The sequence below is a fragment of the Mobula birostris genome, chromosome 12 (assembly GCF_030028105.1).
Source record: "Mobula birostris isolate sMobBir1 chromosome 12, sMobBir1.hap1, whole genome shotgun sequence".
NCBI lineage: Eukaryota > Metazoa > Chordata > Chondrichthyes > Myliobatiformes > Myliobatidae > Mobula > Mobula birostris.
Window position 1 is genome coordinate 80,864,710 of NC_092381.1, and position 20,329 is coordinate 80,885,038.

Consider the following 20,329-nt stretch of genomic DNA (forward strand, 5'->3'; position numbering starts at 1 on the left):
CAATGTGCTGGCAGCGTCCTGCCCACTGTTTTACTGGGAGGTAAAGATAAAGTCTCTGCATTGCACGTTATCAGCCCACTTTCTCTTAGTGAGGCAAAGGGAATTGTCAGGCACGTGCTTGCATTATGTACAAGAATGATGCTGGAAAAGTTGTCATCTGCATCCAACTGAGTTTCAATCAGAAGCACATGGTCCAATTCCTAAGGGGCTGCAATCCAATCCAAACCAGACACCACTGTATTAAGACTTACATACAATACATTTTATGCATACAGTAGTTCAATCATAATAAATGATGACTACAAACTCCACCTTCTAAACTAAATTTTCTTTCAGTATTTTTGGAGAGGTAATGAAAAATAGACAAATTATTAAAACAGATGAAGATTACTTCCAAACTTAAAAAAAAGCACCACTGCTACCCTATTGAGCTCGTTGTAGGGATATATTGCATAAAAAGTAGAGCAGCACCTCTACTTCCTTAGAAGTTTGTGAAGATTTGGCATGACATCTAAAATCCTGACAAGCTGGCTGCACCACAGCCTGGTATGCCCTTGAATGGAAAGTCCTACAAAAAGCAGTGGATACAGCCCAGTCTATCACTAGTAAGCCCTCCCCACCATTGAGCACGTCCACACGAAACATTGTCGCAGGCTTGTAGGAACATTTCAATGATGGGGTAAGTGAAGTTATCCCCTTTGGTTCATGAGCCTGATGGCTGAGGAGTGATGACTGTTCCCGAATCTGGTGGTGCCAGTCCTGAGGCTCCTGTCTCTTCTTCCTGATGGCAGTAGTGAGAAGAGAGCATGTTGTGGGTGGTGGGGATCCCTCACGACAGGTGCTGTTTTACAGCACATTACAGGTCCTTCGGCTCACAATGTTGTGCCAACCATGCAACCTACTCGAGAAACTGCTTAGAATTTCCCTACCGCACAGCTCCCTATATTTCTGAGCTCCATGTACTTATTGTATCTGCCTCTATCACCTTCACTGGCAGTGCATTCCACACACCCACCAGTCACTGTGTGAAAAACTTACTTCAGAAATTAGATTAGACATCCCCCTTGCACATACTTCCAAGCACCTTAAAACCCCATTGTGTTAGCCATTTCAGCACTGGGTAAAAGCCTCTGGCTATCCACATGATCAACGCCTCTCATCATCTTAGACACTTCTAATCCTCTGTTGCTCCAAGGAGGATAGGCCAAGTTCACTCAACCTAGTTTCAGATCTTTCAGTTTTCCAAGCGCCTTCTCCCTAGTATTGGCAATTTCACTCCTTCTGCCCCAACACACTTTCACACTGAAGACTGATGCAAAATACTTAATCGTACATAACTCACATCAGGGTCCTTTTACACTTGTAGTTCCTTAGTTTACGCACAACGATTCTATATCTTCTGATCCTATGTCACCCCTTTCTAATTATATTTCACTTTTTTTTAAAACCAAGAGTGCCAGCCCATCCCCTCTACCCACTTGTCCTTTCGATACAATGTGTATCCTTGGATGTTAAGCTCCCAGCCATAATCTTTTAGGCATAATTCAGAGATATCCACAAAATCATACATGCCAATCTGTAACTATGCTACAAGTTCATCTTATTTCATATTATGGATGCATTCAAATATAACACATTCAGTCCTATATTCATCACCCTTTTTGATTTTGTCCCTCAGAATTTCATGATTCTTGAAAGATCATTACTAATGTCTCCACAATCTCTTCAGCCACCTCTTTCTGAACCCCAGGACATATACCATCTGGTCCAGGTGACTTAACTACCTTCAGACCTTTCAGTTTCCTAAGAGCTTTCTCTCTAGTTATGGTACCCCCTGACACCAGGAACTTCCACTATACTGCACGGTGAAGACTGATGCAAAATACTTAATTCAACTCATCTGCCATTTCCTCGTCCTCCATTACTACTGCTCCAGTATCATTTTCCAGTGGTCCAATATCTATTTTCACCTCTCTTTTGCACTTTATGTATCTGAAGAAACTTTTTGTATCCTCTATAATATTACTGGCCAGCTTACCTTCATATCCCATCTTTTCCTTCTTTATAACTTTTTAAGTTGCTTTCTGTTGGTTTTTAAAAGCTTCCCAATCCTCTAACTTCCCACTAATTTTTGTTCTATTATATAGCCTCTCTTTAGCTTTTCTGTTGACTTTGACTTCTCTTGGCAGCTATGGTTGTGTCATCCTGCCTTTAGAATACTGCTTCTTCCTTGTGATGCATCTATCCCATGCTCACAGAAACTCCAGCCATTGCTGCTCTGCAGTCATTCTTGCTAGTATTACCTTCCAATCAACTTCGGCCAGTTTCTCTCTCATGCCTCTGTAATTCCCTTTACTCCACTGTAATAGTGATAAATCTGACTTTAGACTCTCCTTCTCAAATTTCAGGGTGAATTCTATCATATCATGTTCACTGAACCCAAAGGGTTCCATTACCCAAGTTCTCTAATCAATCCCAGATCATTGTACAACACCCAATCCAGAATAGCTGATCCTCTTGTTGGTTCTACTATGAGCTGCTCTAGAAAGCCATCTCACAGGCACTCTACAAATTCCCCCTCTTGGGATCCAGCACCAACATGATTTTTCCAATCTACTTGTATATTGAAATCCCCCGTGACTATAATAATTTTGTCCCTTTGATATGCATTTTCTATCACCCATTGTAATTTTTAGATCCTATTGTTGCTACTGTTCAGAGGTCTGTATACAACTCACATCAGGGTCTTTTTACCCTTTCAGTTTCTTAGCTCTACGCACAATTCTATACCTTCTGATCCTATGTCACCTCTTTCTAATATGACTTCACTTTTTACCAACAGTGCCATCCCACCCTCATCTGTCCTTTCAATACAAAGTGTATCCTTGGATGTTAAACTCCCAGCTATAATTTTTCAGCCACAGTTCAGTGATGCCCATGTTATACATGCCAATCTGTAACTATGCTACAAGTTCAACTATCTTATTCCGTATACTGTGTGCATTCAAATTTAACACCTTCAGTCTTGTACTCACTCTTTGATTTTGTCCCCTTTACATTGCAGCTCATCGCCTTGACTTCAATTGTGACCTATCACCATCTTCTCCTTACTAGCAGACTCACTACACACTGTTTCTGTTTGTAAACCAATCACGCCATCCTCAGCACTATCATTCCAGTTCTCACCCCCCCCCAACAAATTAGTTAAAACCCTCCCAAAAAGCTCTAACAAACTTGCCTGCAAGGATGTTGCAAGAAGCTAAAATGATTTCAAGTTATCTTTGCTACTATAAAAAATGGGATGATAAAATGCAAAGCTAGCTGAAGATTTTTATTTTTGATCTTGAACAGATGTCCAAAATTCAGCTGTTTATGCTATGGGAAGCATTGTTTGCAAAATCAAGGAAACTCCCAAAATGAATTTTGGTTCACCTGATCCTGAGCCGTTTTCTTGGAAGACTGTCTGGTCTGATCACTGTTGTTACAGCTAAACCAAGGCCACTGCAGTTGGCCAGTTTTCTACTAGAAGCAGGAAAGAAACAATAGGAGAGTGGCAGTGGGGATGAAATTACGGTGTGTTCTTACCATTATCCAGCAAGTTATTTTGGAAGCACTTGTGCATAGGAATGGATCTAATGAGCTAAAATCAGACTCAGTTAACATAGAACAGCACAGAAACAGGCCCTTTGGCCCATAATGTAGTGCCAAAATAACTAAATTAGAAATTAAATGCCTACTAAACTTGTTCCTTTTGCCTCTATTCTCTACACATTCACCTCTGAAACATCTCTATTATATTTGCCTCTACCACCAACCCTGGCAATGCTTTCCAGGCATCCACCACCCTGCAAGAAACTTGCACCACACATCTCCTTAGGCCTTTTAGTAGTAGACATTTCAACACTGAGAAAAAAATATTGGTCATCCACTCTGTCTATGCCCTCAATTGCAAACTACTATCAATTCTCCCCTCAGCCTCTGCAACTCCAAAGAAAACAACCCAAGTTTGTCTTTCCAGACAACACCCTCTAATCCTTCCTATAATGGAGCGACAATAATAATAATAATTAGAAAATAGAACATCACAGCACAGTACAGGCCCTTCAGCCCATGATGTTGTGCCAGACTTTTAACTCAAGATCAATCTAACCCTTCCCTCCTATGTAGCCCTCCATTTTTCTATCATCCATATTGCCTATATAAAAGTTTCTTAAATGCCCTTAATTTATCTGTCCTCCAATCGCCTTAAAGATATTCCCCCTTGTATTAGCCATTTCCACCCTAGAAAAAGTCTCTGGCTAGCCACTTGATCTATGCCTCTCATCTTGTATATTTCTATCAAGTCACTCCAGAAAGAAAAGCCCTGCTTGCTCAGCCTATTCACATGACATGCTCCCTAAATAGCTCAACAAGTTGCATAGACTCTGGACATTCAGTCCTGACCTCCAGTGCTGCTGCCTACGTGGAACTTGCATATTCTCCTTGTGATCACCTGGACTCCTTTTGGGTCTCTCGTTTTCTTCTATGACGCTTAGTGCTTGTTGATAGGTTAATTCGCCACAGCAAAATGGCCCTAGTGGGTAGAGAGTGTATTGGCATGTTGAGATGGGGGAAGAATTGTTGGCAATACAGGGAGAATAAAAAGGGTTAAGGTAGGATTAGTGTAAAAAAAATGCATGCCTGCTGGCCAGCGCAGACTTAGTGGGAAGAATGTGGCTCTTTCTGTGCTGTATTTCCCTATGACTATGATTTCTTCCACCACTTGCATGCAATGCTGGAGGGCGACTGCAATAATGGCAAAAAAAAAGTTACACTGCTTTGATTACTGGTTCTCGTGACATTATGAAAGAACATCTTTTGATGATACATCTTATCATAATTTTCAACTGCCTTCTCATTTCATTTGAGTAATATTCACCCAGAAGAATTCACCAAGTATTACGCAGCGCAAGAAACTACAGGAACAAGTCAAATCTATGGTCTGAAAAACAGTGCACTGAGTTGTATTATTACCAATAAAGTATTTTTTGACCTGGACCTTTAAATGGACAAGAAAGAATGGTAACCTGATATAACTAAATGCATCATTGCTGCCATCTAGACCATGACAGGATTTTAAAAGAACAAACATTATCAGTTTTGGCTTTCAAATATTATTCATGCAATGCAGTTTGAAGGAATTTCAAGGTTTCCAAAAAAACTTGAAAGAAAGCAGCTATTAAAATTAATAGCTTTAATTAATCTGACCTGTATTTTGACATTCACAACATTGCTCCATAGAACCAATTCCTAATAAAATCTGGACTTAAAAATGTAGGTTTTAATAAAATATACAAAAACGGTAGAAAGAATTCTGAACAAATAAAGCTGAGTGATCAGACTTGGATGGCTTTAAAAAAAAGGGAGAAATACAGATATGGCAGAGAATTGTAGGCCTGAACAAGATTACAAAGATGGAGGGGTGAGGATATGTCTCTAATAAATGTTAGATATGGTCTAAAAGTATCATCATCCCACCTCCAAACTGATAATTGGAATAAAGTTAAACCTTCTCAATGGAAATCAGGTTGCCAGCAACCATCACTGGACAGTTCGAATTTTGTTTGCCTTTTTTACCCATCAGACTTCTGTCCCCACAGCGAATAATTAATTTAGTATTGTCCCCAGTATATCACTGAAGAATTACATTTCTAATACTCATTTACACTTCCAATCACGTTAACAATTGCGCTTAAATCACGTAATTTGCAGATTAATCCCTGAATGCTTTTTAAAAAAAATCTAAATGGAGTACCAGCATGTTAAAAGGGCAAATGGTAAAACTGCCAAAACAGCTGTACAGCAAGTCAACAATTTCCACAAAGGACAAGACGAGCATTAACTCATGGCTCTAGCTTTCAAATGGCTGTCAAAGGTCCCATGGTGCTATTTTAAGTAGCAAAAGAGATTTCCACAGTGGTTTGGCAAGTAACTATCCTTCAATAATCATTGCTAAAACAGCATTGTCATTATTTCACTGTCTTTGAGAAGATGATTGCTCCATTCTCGCATGAAAAGAAATCCCTTCCTTGCCTCTTTGCTGGTCTCTAAACTACAACCTCACGAAATCCCTGCACTTGAATTCTGTTTAATACTGCGCTCCTGGTTTTTAGAGCTCTACCATTACCAACCACTATATTTTTGGAATTTTCAAAATATTTCAACTGCAACCTACTCCAAGACTCTTTCAAAATAAAAGGTTTCACTAAACTTTGTCACCAGTTATGTGGATTGAGGCACAATGGTGAAGCATTTTAGGTAATTTTACATTAAAAGGCACATTATGCATGCAAGGCTTGTTACAGCTCAACAATAGTCAGAAGGTCACTCAGAACAGACTATTCTGGATATCCACATGGCAACAGAGGGACGAAGAACATTTTGGGAAGCTAAGCAAGAAATTTACAAAGGACCTGGCAAAGATATTTGCATCATATTTAGCCCCAGGTGAGGTATCAGAAGACTGGAAGGTGGCTATTGTACTGGATTAAAATGGCTTGGATGGATATGGGCCAAATGCAGGCAAATGGTACTAGCTCAGATAGACATCTTGGTTAGCATAGACAAGCTGAGCCAGTTGTGTGCTTTATGACTATGCATCTAAAGAGTAGAGAGGATATGTATAACCAGAACTGAGGGATAGTGAAGAGATTGATAGGCACAGCACTTAACAAAAGAGGCATGAAAATCAGAGAGCAACAAGTTAATAAAAATAATTTTAGAGAATGTGTAACTCAGTACCACACAAGATGATTGAAATGGCACACCTGATACATTCACAAAGAAGAAAGGATTAGAGGGATAATTACAGTGGGAGAAAAATTACACTGGAGTTGGAGTTGTGTGATAAAGGTAGCTTAAAGACTCCATGTAGAGATTAGATCAACATGTCACCACACTCCCATTTTCCTGCAAAGATTTTAATCTGTCATTGAACCAATTATACCTGAATTCAAGGTGCAACCTTCCCGCCATTCAGCATTACTGTGGGAGTTTGAAAAGACCTCTGGCGGTTTAGGCAACAGGCAATCTCCCTCGACAATCCTTTACCATTATTTCAACAGCAGTTAATCTATGAAACACATTCACATTTTATTTGCGTATTAACTATAGCAACCCTCATTAATCTGCAGTTTATTTTTATATTTATTTCAAAACACATACCATAATATGTATAGACATTATACCGGCAGAGGCTGTCATTTTTGATCACGTTATATACAAATTAGGTCAAGCAGTGACAAATATGTTAGCTTTGAAATATCTGATCAAGAATAATTTGCTGCTTGTTAAGAATAAGCAGGAGAGACAGAAGATTTTTTAAAAAGTTAAAAATAAGTTGTACAAAATTTTGAAGTAACTGTAAAAAGGATTTTAAATTCGTTCATTTATGGCCCTCTTCAGTTCTGTCATTTGTTCACGCCTCTCGTGTGTAGCCTTCTCCGTCACTGTGGCCAGATGCTCATGATACTGTTCCATATGAGTCAGCAATTTGGAAAGGAGATTCTGTTGGTAGATAAATACAGGATGGATCTCAGAACTTCAATCCAAGTATAGTGCATTTTAGTGCAATTTCAAAAACAAATTCAGGGCATATTTCTCAAGTTATTGGTACTATCAATTTCTTCCAGATGGTGGGCACAGGGTAGTCAGTCTGCTGAAGCAATAATTTGCAATAACTGCTCTCCCTTCTCTACATGAATAAGATTAAAATAGAGCCTCAAATGTAGAGGTTTGTTTCCAAAATAAAATATTTTACATCTTATCACCAATGTAGCGTTCAGTAGATTTATAATTGGAAATGTTTGCTAGAGATTAATTTAGCGTGTTGCTCTGAAACTCCCTAATCTAGGTCATGGTACAAGTAACAAGGATAATAACTCAAATTAAATTATTTCTACATACTTTTGACAGCTTATCAAAATCAAAACTTCCGCAAACTGCAGATAGTGATATAGTTAAAGTAATGCTTCACTCCTGTTTACTATGAGAGTTTTGTTTAGAGGTAGCTTAAACTGTTCAAATTCCTGTTGACGCTCACACAACTATACACACACAAAATAATACAAATTCAAAAGCACGATCTTATTAATATAAAACTATTATAGAATGGACTTTTCTTCAAATTGCGAATACATACCTTGTATTCAGACACATCCTTCTCACAGTTCTCTTGCAGCAACTGAACTTTTGCCAAAACATGTTGACGCTCACTGTTTACTTGAGCAACCTGCTCAGATATTTCCTGGTTTCGAACCTTTTGTTGATCACACTCACTTTTTGAGGAAGAAAAAAAAGAAAAAGCTGTGATGCATTTTAAAATGAAAATATCGTTTTGCTTGCCTCAATAGGCTGGAGCTTAATTTGTAAGAAAATGAGCAAACAGAAGTCAAGAACACATTTCTCCTTCCATACTTAAGTAAAATTCTAGACCATATATCACGATGCTTTAATATAACAGTTTGTACTATCATATAGAAATAAGAAAATGACTATGGCAATCATTCTCTTATTCCCACTGGTTCCCTTTTACCTGCCTAGCAGTGCTTGATGAGGGCTGAGTATCCTTTACATTTCCATCCAACATTCCCAGAGCAGGTTTTACACTGGTTACTGAATAAAGCCTCTTCAATGCTTTCCTTTCAAACACTACGTGAACAGGTACATCACGAGTTTAATTTTATGCAAGACAGACACAAGAGATTAAGCAGGTGCTGAAATCTTGAGCGACATACACAAAATGTTGGGCGAGGTCGGGTAGCATCTATGGAGGAATATGAACATTGACATTTTGGGCCAATAACCTTCATATGGACCGGAAAGGAAGAGGGCAGAAGCCAGAATAAATAGGAGGGGGAGGAGCACAAACTAGTAGATAATAGGCAAGTCCAGTTGAGGGGGAGGATGGTAGGTAGGTGGTGGAAGGGGGATAAAAGCAAATGATATGAGATGATGGTAGGTAGAAGAGGCAAAGGGATGATAGAAGATAGTAGACTATGGAATGAAGGGAAGGACATCAGGAATGAAAGGGAAATGATGGACAGGCCATGAGAGTCAGTGTGGGGGTCAAATGGAAGGGGTTGGGGGGCTACAGGAATTGGGAAATCAAAAAGAGAATGGTTTGAAGGACATTGATGAGTTGTGGATAGAGCTTTTAAAATTTGCCACTGAGAAGTTGGAAGTATGATAGATAGTAAGGAAGGTTGGAATAAGCTCCAAGGAAACAAAGGGTGGTGAAATGGGTAGAAAAGTATCTGTCCTTATGGCTTATAATGAAAGGTAACACCTGGCATTTCACCATTCTTTCTATTAAGTTTCATCCTCTCCACATCCACACTATCAGGGCCTTTCACCATTCGATAGGTTTCACTGAGATTACCCTTCATTCTTCTGAATTCTAGTAAATACAGGCCCAGAGCCATCACATGCTCTTCATATGACAAGCCATTCAATCCTGGAATCAATTCTGGGAATCTTTGAACCCTCTCCAGCTTCAGCACATCCTTTCTAAGACAAGGGGCCTAAACTTGCTCACAATACTCATATGATGCCTCACCAGTGCTGTACAAGTGCTAGAGTCTTTTCTGTGGGCTCATAGCTTGTTAAGCAGCCTCATGTGTGGCACCTTGTTAAATGCCTTCTAAAAATGCAAGTACGCAACATCAAGCAGCATAGACAAAGAAGTACCACTTATCATTTCTTCAAAGAATTCCAACAGATTTGTCAGGCAATTAGCTGCATCACCCTAAACCATAGAGTACAAACCACAACACAAGTAACTTTTATAGATACTAAAAAGGCGTTGACCAAAAAGAACTAATAGTGACAGGATTTGAATTAGGAATCAGTCATTTAGAACACAAGTGAAAAAAAGTTTCTACACTCGGCAAATGATAACTGTCAAGGAATATTAAAAATCAATTGAGTTTTTGAATGTGAAAGCATTTCAATGCACATGCAGATAAATGAGGGTGTTATAAATTGCTGCTGTGAACTTATGAATAGTAAAGCAGGCTTCAGGGATAGTATAACCAATATGCTTTTATTGCTTGTATGCATACCTATGATAGAACATTATGCCCTGGTCAGAACAGACTGGGTTAAACCCAGCATACACTTATGGTTGCTGCCATTGCTAACCTGTTAATGAGCACAAATATGAATAAACTTTTATAGCTATGTGGCTCCAAATGTAATGGGAGCTTTACCACTGCAACCTTTTCACAAAGCACACCAAGGTGCAGGCAGCAAGAATTACCATATGGATCACTCATGGCCTTCAGACTACAGTGCTCATAAAAAGAATTTACCCCCCTTGGAAGTTTTCATGTTTTATTGTTTTACAACATTGAATCACAGTGGATTTAATTTGGCTTTTTTTGACACTGATCAACACAAGAAGACTTTTTCATGTCAATATGAAAACAGATCTCTACAAAGTGATCTGAATTAATTACAAACACAAAATAATTGATTGCACAAGTATTTACTTCCTTTAATATGACACACCAAATCATCACTTGTGCAGCCAATTGGTTTCATAATTAAATGGTGATCTGTTTTTGGAGACCTGCATACAGTCAAGGTGTTTCAATTGATTGTATAGAACATAGAATAGTACAGCACAGTACAGGCCCTTCGGCCCACAATGTTGTGCCGACCTTCAAACCCTGCCTCCCATATAAGCCCCCACCTTAGATTCTTCCATATACCTGTCTAGTAGTCTCTTAAACTTCACTAGTGTATCTGCCTCCACCACTGACTCAGGCAGTGCATTCCACGCACCAACCACTCTCTGAGTAAAAAATCTTCCTCTAATATCCCCCTTGAACTTCCCACCCTTTACCTCAAAGCCATGTCCTCTTGTATTGAGCAGTGGTGCCCTGGGGAAGAGGTGCTGGCTATCCACTCTATCTATTCCTCTTATTATCTTGTACACCTCTATCATGTCTCCTCTCATCCTCCTTCTCTCCAAAGAGTAAAGCCCTAGCTCCCTTAATCTCTGATCATAATGCATACTTTCTAAACCAGGCAGCATCCTGGTAAATCTCCTCTGTACCCTTTCCAATGCTTCCACATCCTTCCTATAGTGAGCAGAAGGTGACCAGAACTGGACACAATACTCTAAGTGTGGCCTAACCAGAGTTTTATAGAGCTGCATCATTACATCGCGACGCTTAAACTCTATCCCTCGACTTATGAAAGCTAACACCCCATAAGCTTTCTCAACTACCCTATCCACCTGTGAGGCAACTTTCAGGGATCTGTGGACATGTACCCCGAGATCCCTCTGCTCCTCCACACTACCAAGTATCCTGCCATTTACTTCGTACTCTGCCTTGGAGTTTGTCCTTCCAAAGTGTACCACCTCACACTTCTCCAGGTTGAACTCCATCTGCCACTTCTCAGCCCACTTCTGCATCCTATCAATGTCTCTCTGCAATCTTCAACAATCCTCTACACTATCTACAACACCACCAACCTTTGTGTCGTCTGCAAACTTGCCAACCCACCCTTCTACCCCCACATCCAGGTCGTTAATAAAAATCACGAAAAGTAGAGGCCCCAGAACAGATCCTTGTGGGACACCACTAGTCACAATCCTCCAATCTGAATGTACTCCCTCCACCACCACCCTCTGCCTTCTGCAGGCAAGCCAATTCTGAATCCACCTGGCCAAACTTCCTTGGATCCCATGCCTTCTAACTTTCTGAATAAGCCTACCATGTGGAACCTTGTCAAATGCCTTACTAAAATCCATATAGATCACATCCACTGCACTACCCTCATCTATATGCCTGGTCACCTCAAAGAACTCTATCAGGCTTGTTAGACACGATCTGCCCTTCACAAAGCCATGCTGACTGTCCCTGATCAGACCATGATTCTCTAAATGCCTATAGATCCTATCTCTAAGAATCTTTTCCAACAGCTTTCCAATCACAGACGTAAGGCTCACTGGTCTATAATTACCCGGACTATCCCTACTACCTTTTTTGAACAAGGGAACAACATTCGCCTCCCTCCAATCCTCCGATACCATTCCCGTGGACAACAAGGACATAAAGATCCTAGCCAGAGGCTCAGCAATCTCTTCTCTCGCCTCGTGGAACAGCTGGGGGAATATTCCGTCAGGCCCCGGGGACTTATCTGTCCTAATGTATTTTAGCAACTCCAACACCTCGTCTCCCTTAATATCAGCATGCTCCAGAACATCAACCTCACTCATATTGTCCTCACCATCATCAAGTTCCCTCTCATTGGTGAATACCGAAGAGAAGTATTCATTGAGGACCTCGCTCACTTCCACAGCCTCCAGGCACATCTTCTGACCTTTATCTCTAATCGGTCCTACCTTCACTCCTGTCATCCTTTTTTTCTTCACATAATTGAAGAATGCCTTGGGGTTTTCCTTTACCCTACTCGCCAAGGCCTTCTCATGCCCACTTCTTGCTCTTCTCAGCCCCTTCTTAAGCTCCTTTCTTGCTTCCCTATATTCCTCAATAGACCCATCTGATCCTTGCTTCCTAAACCTCATGTATGCTGCCTTTTTCCTCCTGACTAGATTTTCCACCTCACTTGTCACCCATGGTTCCTTCACCCTACCATTCTTTATCTTCCTCACCGGGACAAATTTATCCCTTACATCCCACAAGAGATCTCTAAACATCGACCACATGTCCATAGTACATTTTCCTGCAAAAACATCATCCCAATTCACACCCGCAAGTTCTAGCCTTATAGCCTCATAATTTGCCTTTCCCCAATTAAAAATTTTCCTGTCTTCTTTGATTCTACCCTTTTCCATGATAATTATAAAGGCCAGGGAGCGGTGGTCACTGTCCCCCAGATGCTCACCCACTGAGAGATCTGTGACCTGACCCAGTTCAATACCTAGTACTAGATCTAGTATGGCATTCCCCCTGGTCGGCCTGTCCACATACTGTGACAGGAATCCATCCTGGACACACTTAACAAATTCTGCCCCATCTAAACCCTTGGAACTAATCAGGTGCCAATCAATATTAGGGAAGTTAAAGTCACCCATGATAACAACCCTGTTATTTTTGCACCTTTCCAAAATCTGCCTCCCAATCTGCTCCTCTGTATCTCTGCTGCTACCAGGGGGCCTATAGAATACCCCCAGTAGAGTAACTGCTCCCTTCCTGTTCCTGACTTCCACCCATACTGACTCAAAAGAGGATCCTGCTACATTACCCACCCTTTCTGTAGCTGTAATAATATCCCTGACCAGTAATGCCACCCCTCCTCCCCTTTTTCCTCCCTATCTCTTTTAAAGCACTGAAATCCAGGAATATTGAGAATCCATTCCTGCCCTGGTGCCAGCCAAGTCTCTGTAATGGCCACTACATCATAATTCCATGTATGTATGTAATTTAAAAAAATACACCTGTATCTGGAAGGCCCAACTGCTGGTGAGCCAGTATCTGGCAAAAACTACACCATGAAGCCAAAAGAACACTCCAAGCAACTCCACAAAAAGCATATTGAAAAGCACAAGTCAGACAAGTGCTAGAATCAACATGCTACCGTGAAGCATGTTGGTGGCTGCATCACTGCAGCAGACCCTTGGAAGGCTTGTGAAAGTAGAGGGTATAATGAATGTAGCAAAATGCAGGGAAATCCTGGAGGAAAACCTGATGCAGTCTGCAAGAGAACTGCAACTTGGAAGAAGATTTGTATTCCAGCAAGACAATGACCCCAAGCATAAAAGACAAAGCTACACCAGAATGGCTAAAAAACAAAGTTAATGTCCTGGAATGGCTAAACCTCAATTCAATTGAGAATTTGTGGCTGGACTTAAAAAGGGCTGTTCACTCATGATCCCCATGCAATCTCACAGAGCTTGAGCAGTTTTGTAAAGAAGAATGGGGAAAAATTGCAATGTCCAGATGTGCAAAGCTGATAGAGACCTATCCACACAGACTCAAGGCTATAATTGCTGCCAAAGGTGCATCTACTAAATACTGACTTGGAGGGAGCAAATACTTGTGCAATTATTTTGTATTTAATAATTGTAACGAATTTAGACCAATTTGCAAAAATTTTTGTCATTTGTCTTTTCTGTGGATCAGTGTCAGAAAAGCCAAATTAACTCCACTGTGATTCAATGTCGTAAAACAATAAAACATGAAAACTTCCAAGGGGGATGAATACTTTTTGATAGGCACTACAACTTGTTTTTATTATGTGGAATTAAAGTTTAAAGACTGAAAAGTTGAGTTAAACACGGTTGTAAATCAAAAATATAATCACTTTGAAATAAAAATAAATGAGAAATCATTTGGCTCTTTTGACACTGATCAACAGAAAAGACCTCTATGTCAAAATGGCAACAAACTTCTTCTACAAATTGGTCTAAATTTATTACAATTATTAAATACAAAATGGATACCATTCAAATTAAAAGCTGATGAGTCTGAGAGAAATGTATCTGTTTCCTTTGCTCAGCAGCTTACAAAATGCCCTTGGACTCAAATGGCAAGTCCAGAGGCAGAGCCTGAGGTCAGATGTGCCAAGAAAATGCTCTCATTTATATTGTTACTCGTCAGCAATTTCCTGCATATTATCCAAGAGTTTTATTCAGAAAATGTTCTTTGGTTAACAGTATGAACGCATACAGCCAACTCTTTTCTCCATATTATGAAATAATTCAAAATAAATGCTTTTGAAAAGCTAACAGTTTTATATTTCAATCATAACTGCTGAATTTGTAGTTTTAACACTGTTGCTTTATCTTCCAATATAACATGAATTCAGCAGCACACCAAGTTCCATATGTTAAAAAGCTCTAAATTTCATATCGTCTGCACACCCAGGCCCAATAATTATTTCAATTTTATGCTGAAGAATTATAAAACTATGCAGAATATTTGTATGAAATAGACAGGAGTGACATTTTTGATTAAAACTGATAGATTAAACCAAAAACCCATAGCTATTCTCCGTTATGTAAACTACTACACAGATGAGCATGGTTATAAATTTGACTACTCTGCTCAAGCTTATTATACTAACCAATTATAAATGATAAAAGATTCAGCACAGTGCTACAGTTCAAAGAAAATACAAAAACAAGGGTTAAGTTTACATACGTGGCTACTGAGTCAAGATCATGATCCCTAGCTTCCTGTTTCTTCAGCATCTGCATCTTTAGCTTGTCTTGCTTTTCTAATTTTGAACAGAGAAGCCTTTTCAGTGGAGTCTCTTCTGTTTGCATGCTTTCAAGTTCCACCTTTTTTCTGTCAAGCTCATTTCCTTCATTCCAAATCTATAGAAGTCAAGAGAACAATATATTCTTGCATGATTTAGAGTATAGCTTTTGACACATAACATCTAACAGCTATTTGATTGAAAAGGGCAAGTATACTAAAAAGTATATTTAAAAAATCACATGCTTTCTATATAACTTAAGACCATGAATTAATCTTTCTTTTTAGTGGCAGGGAAATAAATAATAGGATGGCTCTGAAATTGTACATATGAATGCATTTTTCCTGCAATTTACAAGAGTGCCCTCACAAGGGTAGCTCCAGTTCAACTCAGTATTAATTTTATTTGTACAGTTTGCCTTCTTTTGCGCATTGGTTGTTTGTCAGTCTTTGTCTATGTATAGATTTTTAAAATGAAATTCCATTGTTTCTTTTTTCCTGTGGGCGCCTGACAAAAAAAACAACGAATCTCAAGGTAGAATATATTAACATGTTGTTCTCCAATCTGGACAACCCAACCATCAACCACCTGAGCTACACATCTTCCGAGTTATAATAACGTGTACCTACTTTGATAATAATTAACTTTAAACTTTGGGCAGAGGTAGTTAGAAAAGTTTGTGATTGTAAAGCAGGAATTGGCCTCTTGCATTGTATTGGACAAATATGCAAAGAAAACATTTCAAGGAACAAAGATATTACTATATCCTTTCAACGAAGAGTCAGTTGTCAGGTCCTTGCACATTAAAGTAGGGTTCAGAGAGAAAATCCGCTTGCAAAACAAAAAAAAAATTAAACACTTAGTAGCTACTTTATTAGTTATCTCCTGTACCTAATAAAGTGGCCACAAAGTGTACATTCATGGTTTTCTACTGCTATAGCCCATCCACTTCAGGGTTCAATGTGTTCTGAGTTCAGAGATGCACTTCTGCACACCACTGTTGTAATGTGAGGTTATTTGAGTTACTGTCACCCTCCTGTCAACTTGAACCAGTCAGACTGTTCTCCTCAAGCAACACACATCAAAGTTGCTGGTGAACACAGCAAGCCAGGCAGCATCTCTAGGAAGAGGTACAGTCGACGTTTCGGGCCGAGACCCTTTGTCAGGACTAACTTAAGGAAGAACTAGTAAGAGATTTGAAAGTGGGAGGGGGAACGGGAGATCCAAAATGATAGGAGAAGACAGGAGGGGGAGGGATGGATCCAAGAGCTGGACAGGTGATTGGCAAAAGGGATATGAGAGGATCATGGGACAGGAGGCCCAGAAGGAAAAGGAGGAGGGGGGAAAAACCCAGAGGATGGACAAGGGGTATAGTCAGAGGGACAGAGGGAGAAAAAGGAGAGAGAGAGAGAGAAAGAATGTGTTCTCCTCCAATCTTTCTCATTAACAAGGCATATTCAGCTACAGAACTGCCACTCATAGGATGTTCCCCACCCCCTCCCCCCACACCTCGCACCATTCCCTGTAAACGCAAGATTTTTGTGCATGAAAATCCCAGATCAGCAGCTTGAGGTACTCAAATCACCTTGTCTGGCGCCAACAATCATTCCACAGTCAAAACCACTTAGATCACATTTCTTCCCCATTCTGATGTTTGGTCTGAACAACTAAACCTCTTGATCATGTCTGTATGCTTTTATACATTGAGTTGCAGTCACATGATTAGCCAATTAGATATTTGCATTAATAAGTTGTAAAGGTGTGCCTAATAAAGTGCCCACTGAGTGTATGTGAACTTTGAAGGACTGTGACCTATCAAAACCTCAGTAAATATTTTAGCTATTTAAATCTTCTGAATTAATAATGAAAATCAGGGAGATATCAGGTGAATTAAGTGGGAAATTTGCATTATTCTCCATTACAGAGGATGCAAGTAATCAGGCTCTTGGAAAGAAAAGTAGGATTCAAGAAATTTACAATCACAAAGACAGTTGTACTTCACAAGCTGTTAGAGCTATGGGCTGGCAATTCTCTGATCCCACAGAACTCATCTGAGGGTCTTGTTTTAAGTGGATCATAAGAGAGTTGACACATTGATATTAATTTTCCAAAATTCCCTGGACTCAGGGAAGGTTCCTTTGGAATGGAAAACAGCAAATATCACCTCTTTTTTTTCCTCTAAAAAGGTGGCAGAAAGACAGGAAAGTAACGACCAGTTAGACACACTTGACATAGAAAAATGCTTGATGCAGTTATTTATAGCAGAGTGCTTTGGAAAAAATAAATCAAGATAATCTGGCCAAATTACTATGCTTTATGAAAAGGAATCATGTTTGACCATTTTAATCAGGGTTCTGTATGGGTAGGGTAGAAAGGAGTGTTATAAATGGGTTTCCAGAAGTACCTGAGGCGAGGGGCTATGGAGGGCTATGATCCAGATTGTGTCGATCAGATTAAGCAGTATAACAGTTTGGCATGGAGACAGGCTGAAGGGCCTGATTCTGTACAGTAGTGCAGTACTCTATGATTTCAAAAGAATAAGATTTACATCTCGGAAACAGTGGCCAAGATTGGGCTCATTGTGTAGGAGGAATCCTGAAGCTTCTGGGTGAATACAACAGAGGATTTGCTTGAACCTTGTTTGGCATTAGAAATCACAGATATGAAAGCAGACTTGTAAAACGCAGGACATTTCCTTTAGAACAGTACAGATTATTATAGAATATAATAGTTACAGAACTAATTAAAATTTATCAAAGGATAGAGCAGGAAAGATTAAAATGTATTATTTCCAGTGGTCGATGAGTCAAGAAGAAATTGCCATCAATGCAAGGATAAATAAAACAACTTTAAGAGAGGTGTAAAATTCATTGCCAGAATAAAGGTAGAGAAATTCATCATTTGGTTTAGGCTGAAAATAAAAGGACTGAGGAGCACAGGATAGGTAAATATGATCTGAACTACTTGCTCAGATGGAGAGTGAACAGAAAGATAGACACATTGTGCGAAAAGACAATTTCCAAGTCACGGCTTCTAATCATTTCTATGCAATTAGAAAGTGTATTATATTTAAAGCACGCTATAAAGAGATGAACACCAACTAAGTTTACTTTAACACTAAGAACAGAGTAATGGAAGGTGCAGTACATTCTCTTTAAGGGGGAAAATACATCAAATATTTAATCTGATTTACAAGCAAAACATAAAGAATGTCAGCCTGCAATTATTAGGATAATATGTTTTTCAAATATTACTGAAAAATTCTTACATATAAATGCATATGCTAAATAACAAAAATGAAATCCTTTTCTGATTAGCGTATTTTTCTATCAAATTCACCACACTGATTTGGTCAAATATCCTAAGGGCAGATAAAAGCAGCATTATACATTTCAATCAGTGGATGGGCTCCAAACCTACACTTCAGGCGTGAGAACAGTATTTTGAAATCTACCACATTATATACAAAAAGTTAAATTTATAATGCAGTTATGTCACATTTATTTTTCAAACTATCCTTGACTATCAAGTAAATCAAGGTGCTCCATCTACTTTACCAAGAAAGAGAATACCAACTTAAAGGTTTATCAGCACTTCGCTAACACACACAATAATGAAAACAAAAATTTGGAAGCATTCTAAAAGGATTTGGCAACAGCTAAGCAAAAAGTAATACAGTCCATATAGTTTGTGAAACATAAGAATTTGCATACCTCAGTGTTCTTACTGCTTATTTGGTTACAGCCAGTCTGGTTTTGTACCAAGATACCCAAGTAAGATTCTAGTTCTTTCTTTTGGAAATTGGTAAAATTTGCCGACTTGTCCTGAAGTTCTAATATTCGCTCATTTTTCTTTTGCTGTTAAATACACACAAAACTGAATTATTATGGAAATAACCTGTCAGTTACTTGCTTTTTTGATAAGTGCCAAGTTGGTACATTTACTGCACCAACTAGCGCTGTCACAGCCTTAGATTAGCAGTCGTCAACTCTGTTTAAGATCAAGATCTGATGACGCTAATCCAAACTACATTTTGCACATTAACAATCCAACCAGGATTTTAGGAAAAGGCAGGCAAAATTCAGAGCAGGCTCTACTCTACTTTATTTCAGTTTAGTAACACAGAATATGCTTTAATTGCAGATGCACCCAGGACAAGCACAATTCTGATCAGAATAAATGGTCAATGTAATACTGTTATAGTCTGGTGCCTCAGATTTCCTTTAAGTGGATGATCAGAAAAAACATCTGGAAATTAAGAACAGTGACCATCTCAATTAGCTTAAAGCAGCAGACAACCTAAAGAGCAAATAAACAACCTTTAATCCTGGAGGAACAAACAGGCAGCAATAGAGCAGATCTTACAAATTTTGAAGATATTGGTCATTGATAAAATATGGAATTGATTTCAGTTGCAGGATAACATTTCAATCATATCTTATGTAACCCAAATCTAATGTTCTCTTACACATCCATGGAAAAAAAGGCACCAGTTAAGATCAGAAAGCTAAAAATTGTCAGATGTCCTTAAAATCTGAAATAAGAAATAGAAATGACAGGAAAACCTCATTCAAAAGGACAGGAAAAGAACCAGAGTAGTTTTGTTTATGGATCTTGGAAAGAATGTAGAAACATGCTGTGCAGGGTTGGGGGTGATCTTGAAAAGGTGGTTATTGATGGCTTAGAACAGTAGTTTAGTGCTTGATTGTCAGGTTGCAACACAGAAAAAGTTATATTGTTTAGGAGTGATGACTTTCAGATTTTGTCAAGTGTTTTCCTCAAGCAACAGCACAAAATTGACAGCAAGAAGAATAAAAATTGATGAAGTGGTGGAGTGGGGTTATGATTGGGGATGTAGATTTTCAGTAGAAAAAACTCAAATTGTATTTTTTACCAGGAAAAGAATTGAGGTAGGGAAGAAGTTAAGGATGTATGGGATTGAATTAGAAAGGGTTGGATCATTTAAAATTTCTGGGAGTTATATTTGATTCACGATTAACATAGGCAGACCATATCAGGAAAGTTGAGGAGAAATGCAAAAAAGTAATAAATGTGATAAGATGTTTGACTGATAGGGAATGGGGAGCAAGTGAGATCTGTGCTGGACTATGGAAAT

At 39.1% G+C, this 20,329-nt stretch overlaps 1 protein-coding gene across 5 annotated transcripts in view; it reads right to left on the reverse strand.

Annotated features, from left to right (window-relative positions):
• Positions 1-5,253: 5,253 nt before the first annotated feature.
• nuf2 (UF2 component of NDC80 kinetochore complex) overlaps positions 5,254-20,329 on the reverse strand; it is an 83,442-nt gene continuing 68,366 nt past the window's right edge. For all 5 annotated transcript variants that reach the window (XM_072274202.1, XM_072274203.1, XM_072274204.1 and 2 more), the window contains 4 exons: positions 18,927-19,070; positions 15,156-15,331; positions 8,180-8,315; positions 5,254-7,545 (listed from right to left, as the gene is read on the reverse strand). In XM_072274202.1, coding sequence (XP_072130303.1) covers positions 7,414-7,545; positions 8,180-8,315; positions 15,156-15,331; positions 18,927-19,070 — 588 coding nt within the window. In that variant the 3' untranslated portion in view covers positions 5,254-7,413. The remainder of the gene's footprint in view (positions 7,546-8,179; positions 8,316-15,155; positions 15,332-18,926; positions 19,071-20,329) is intronic.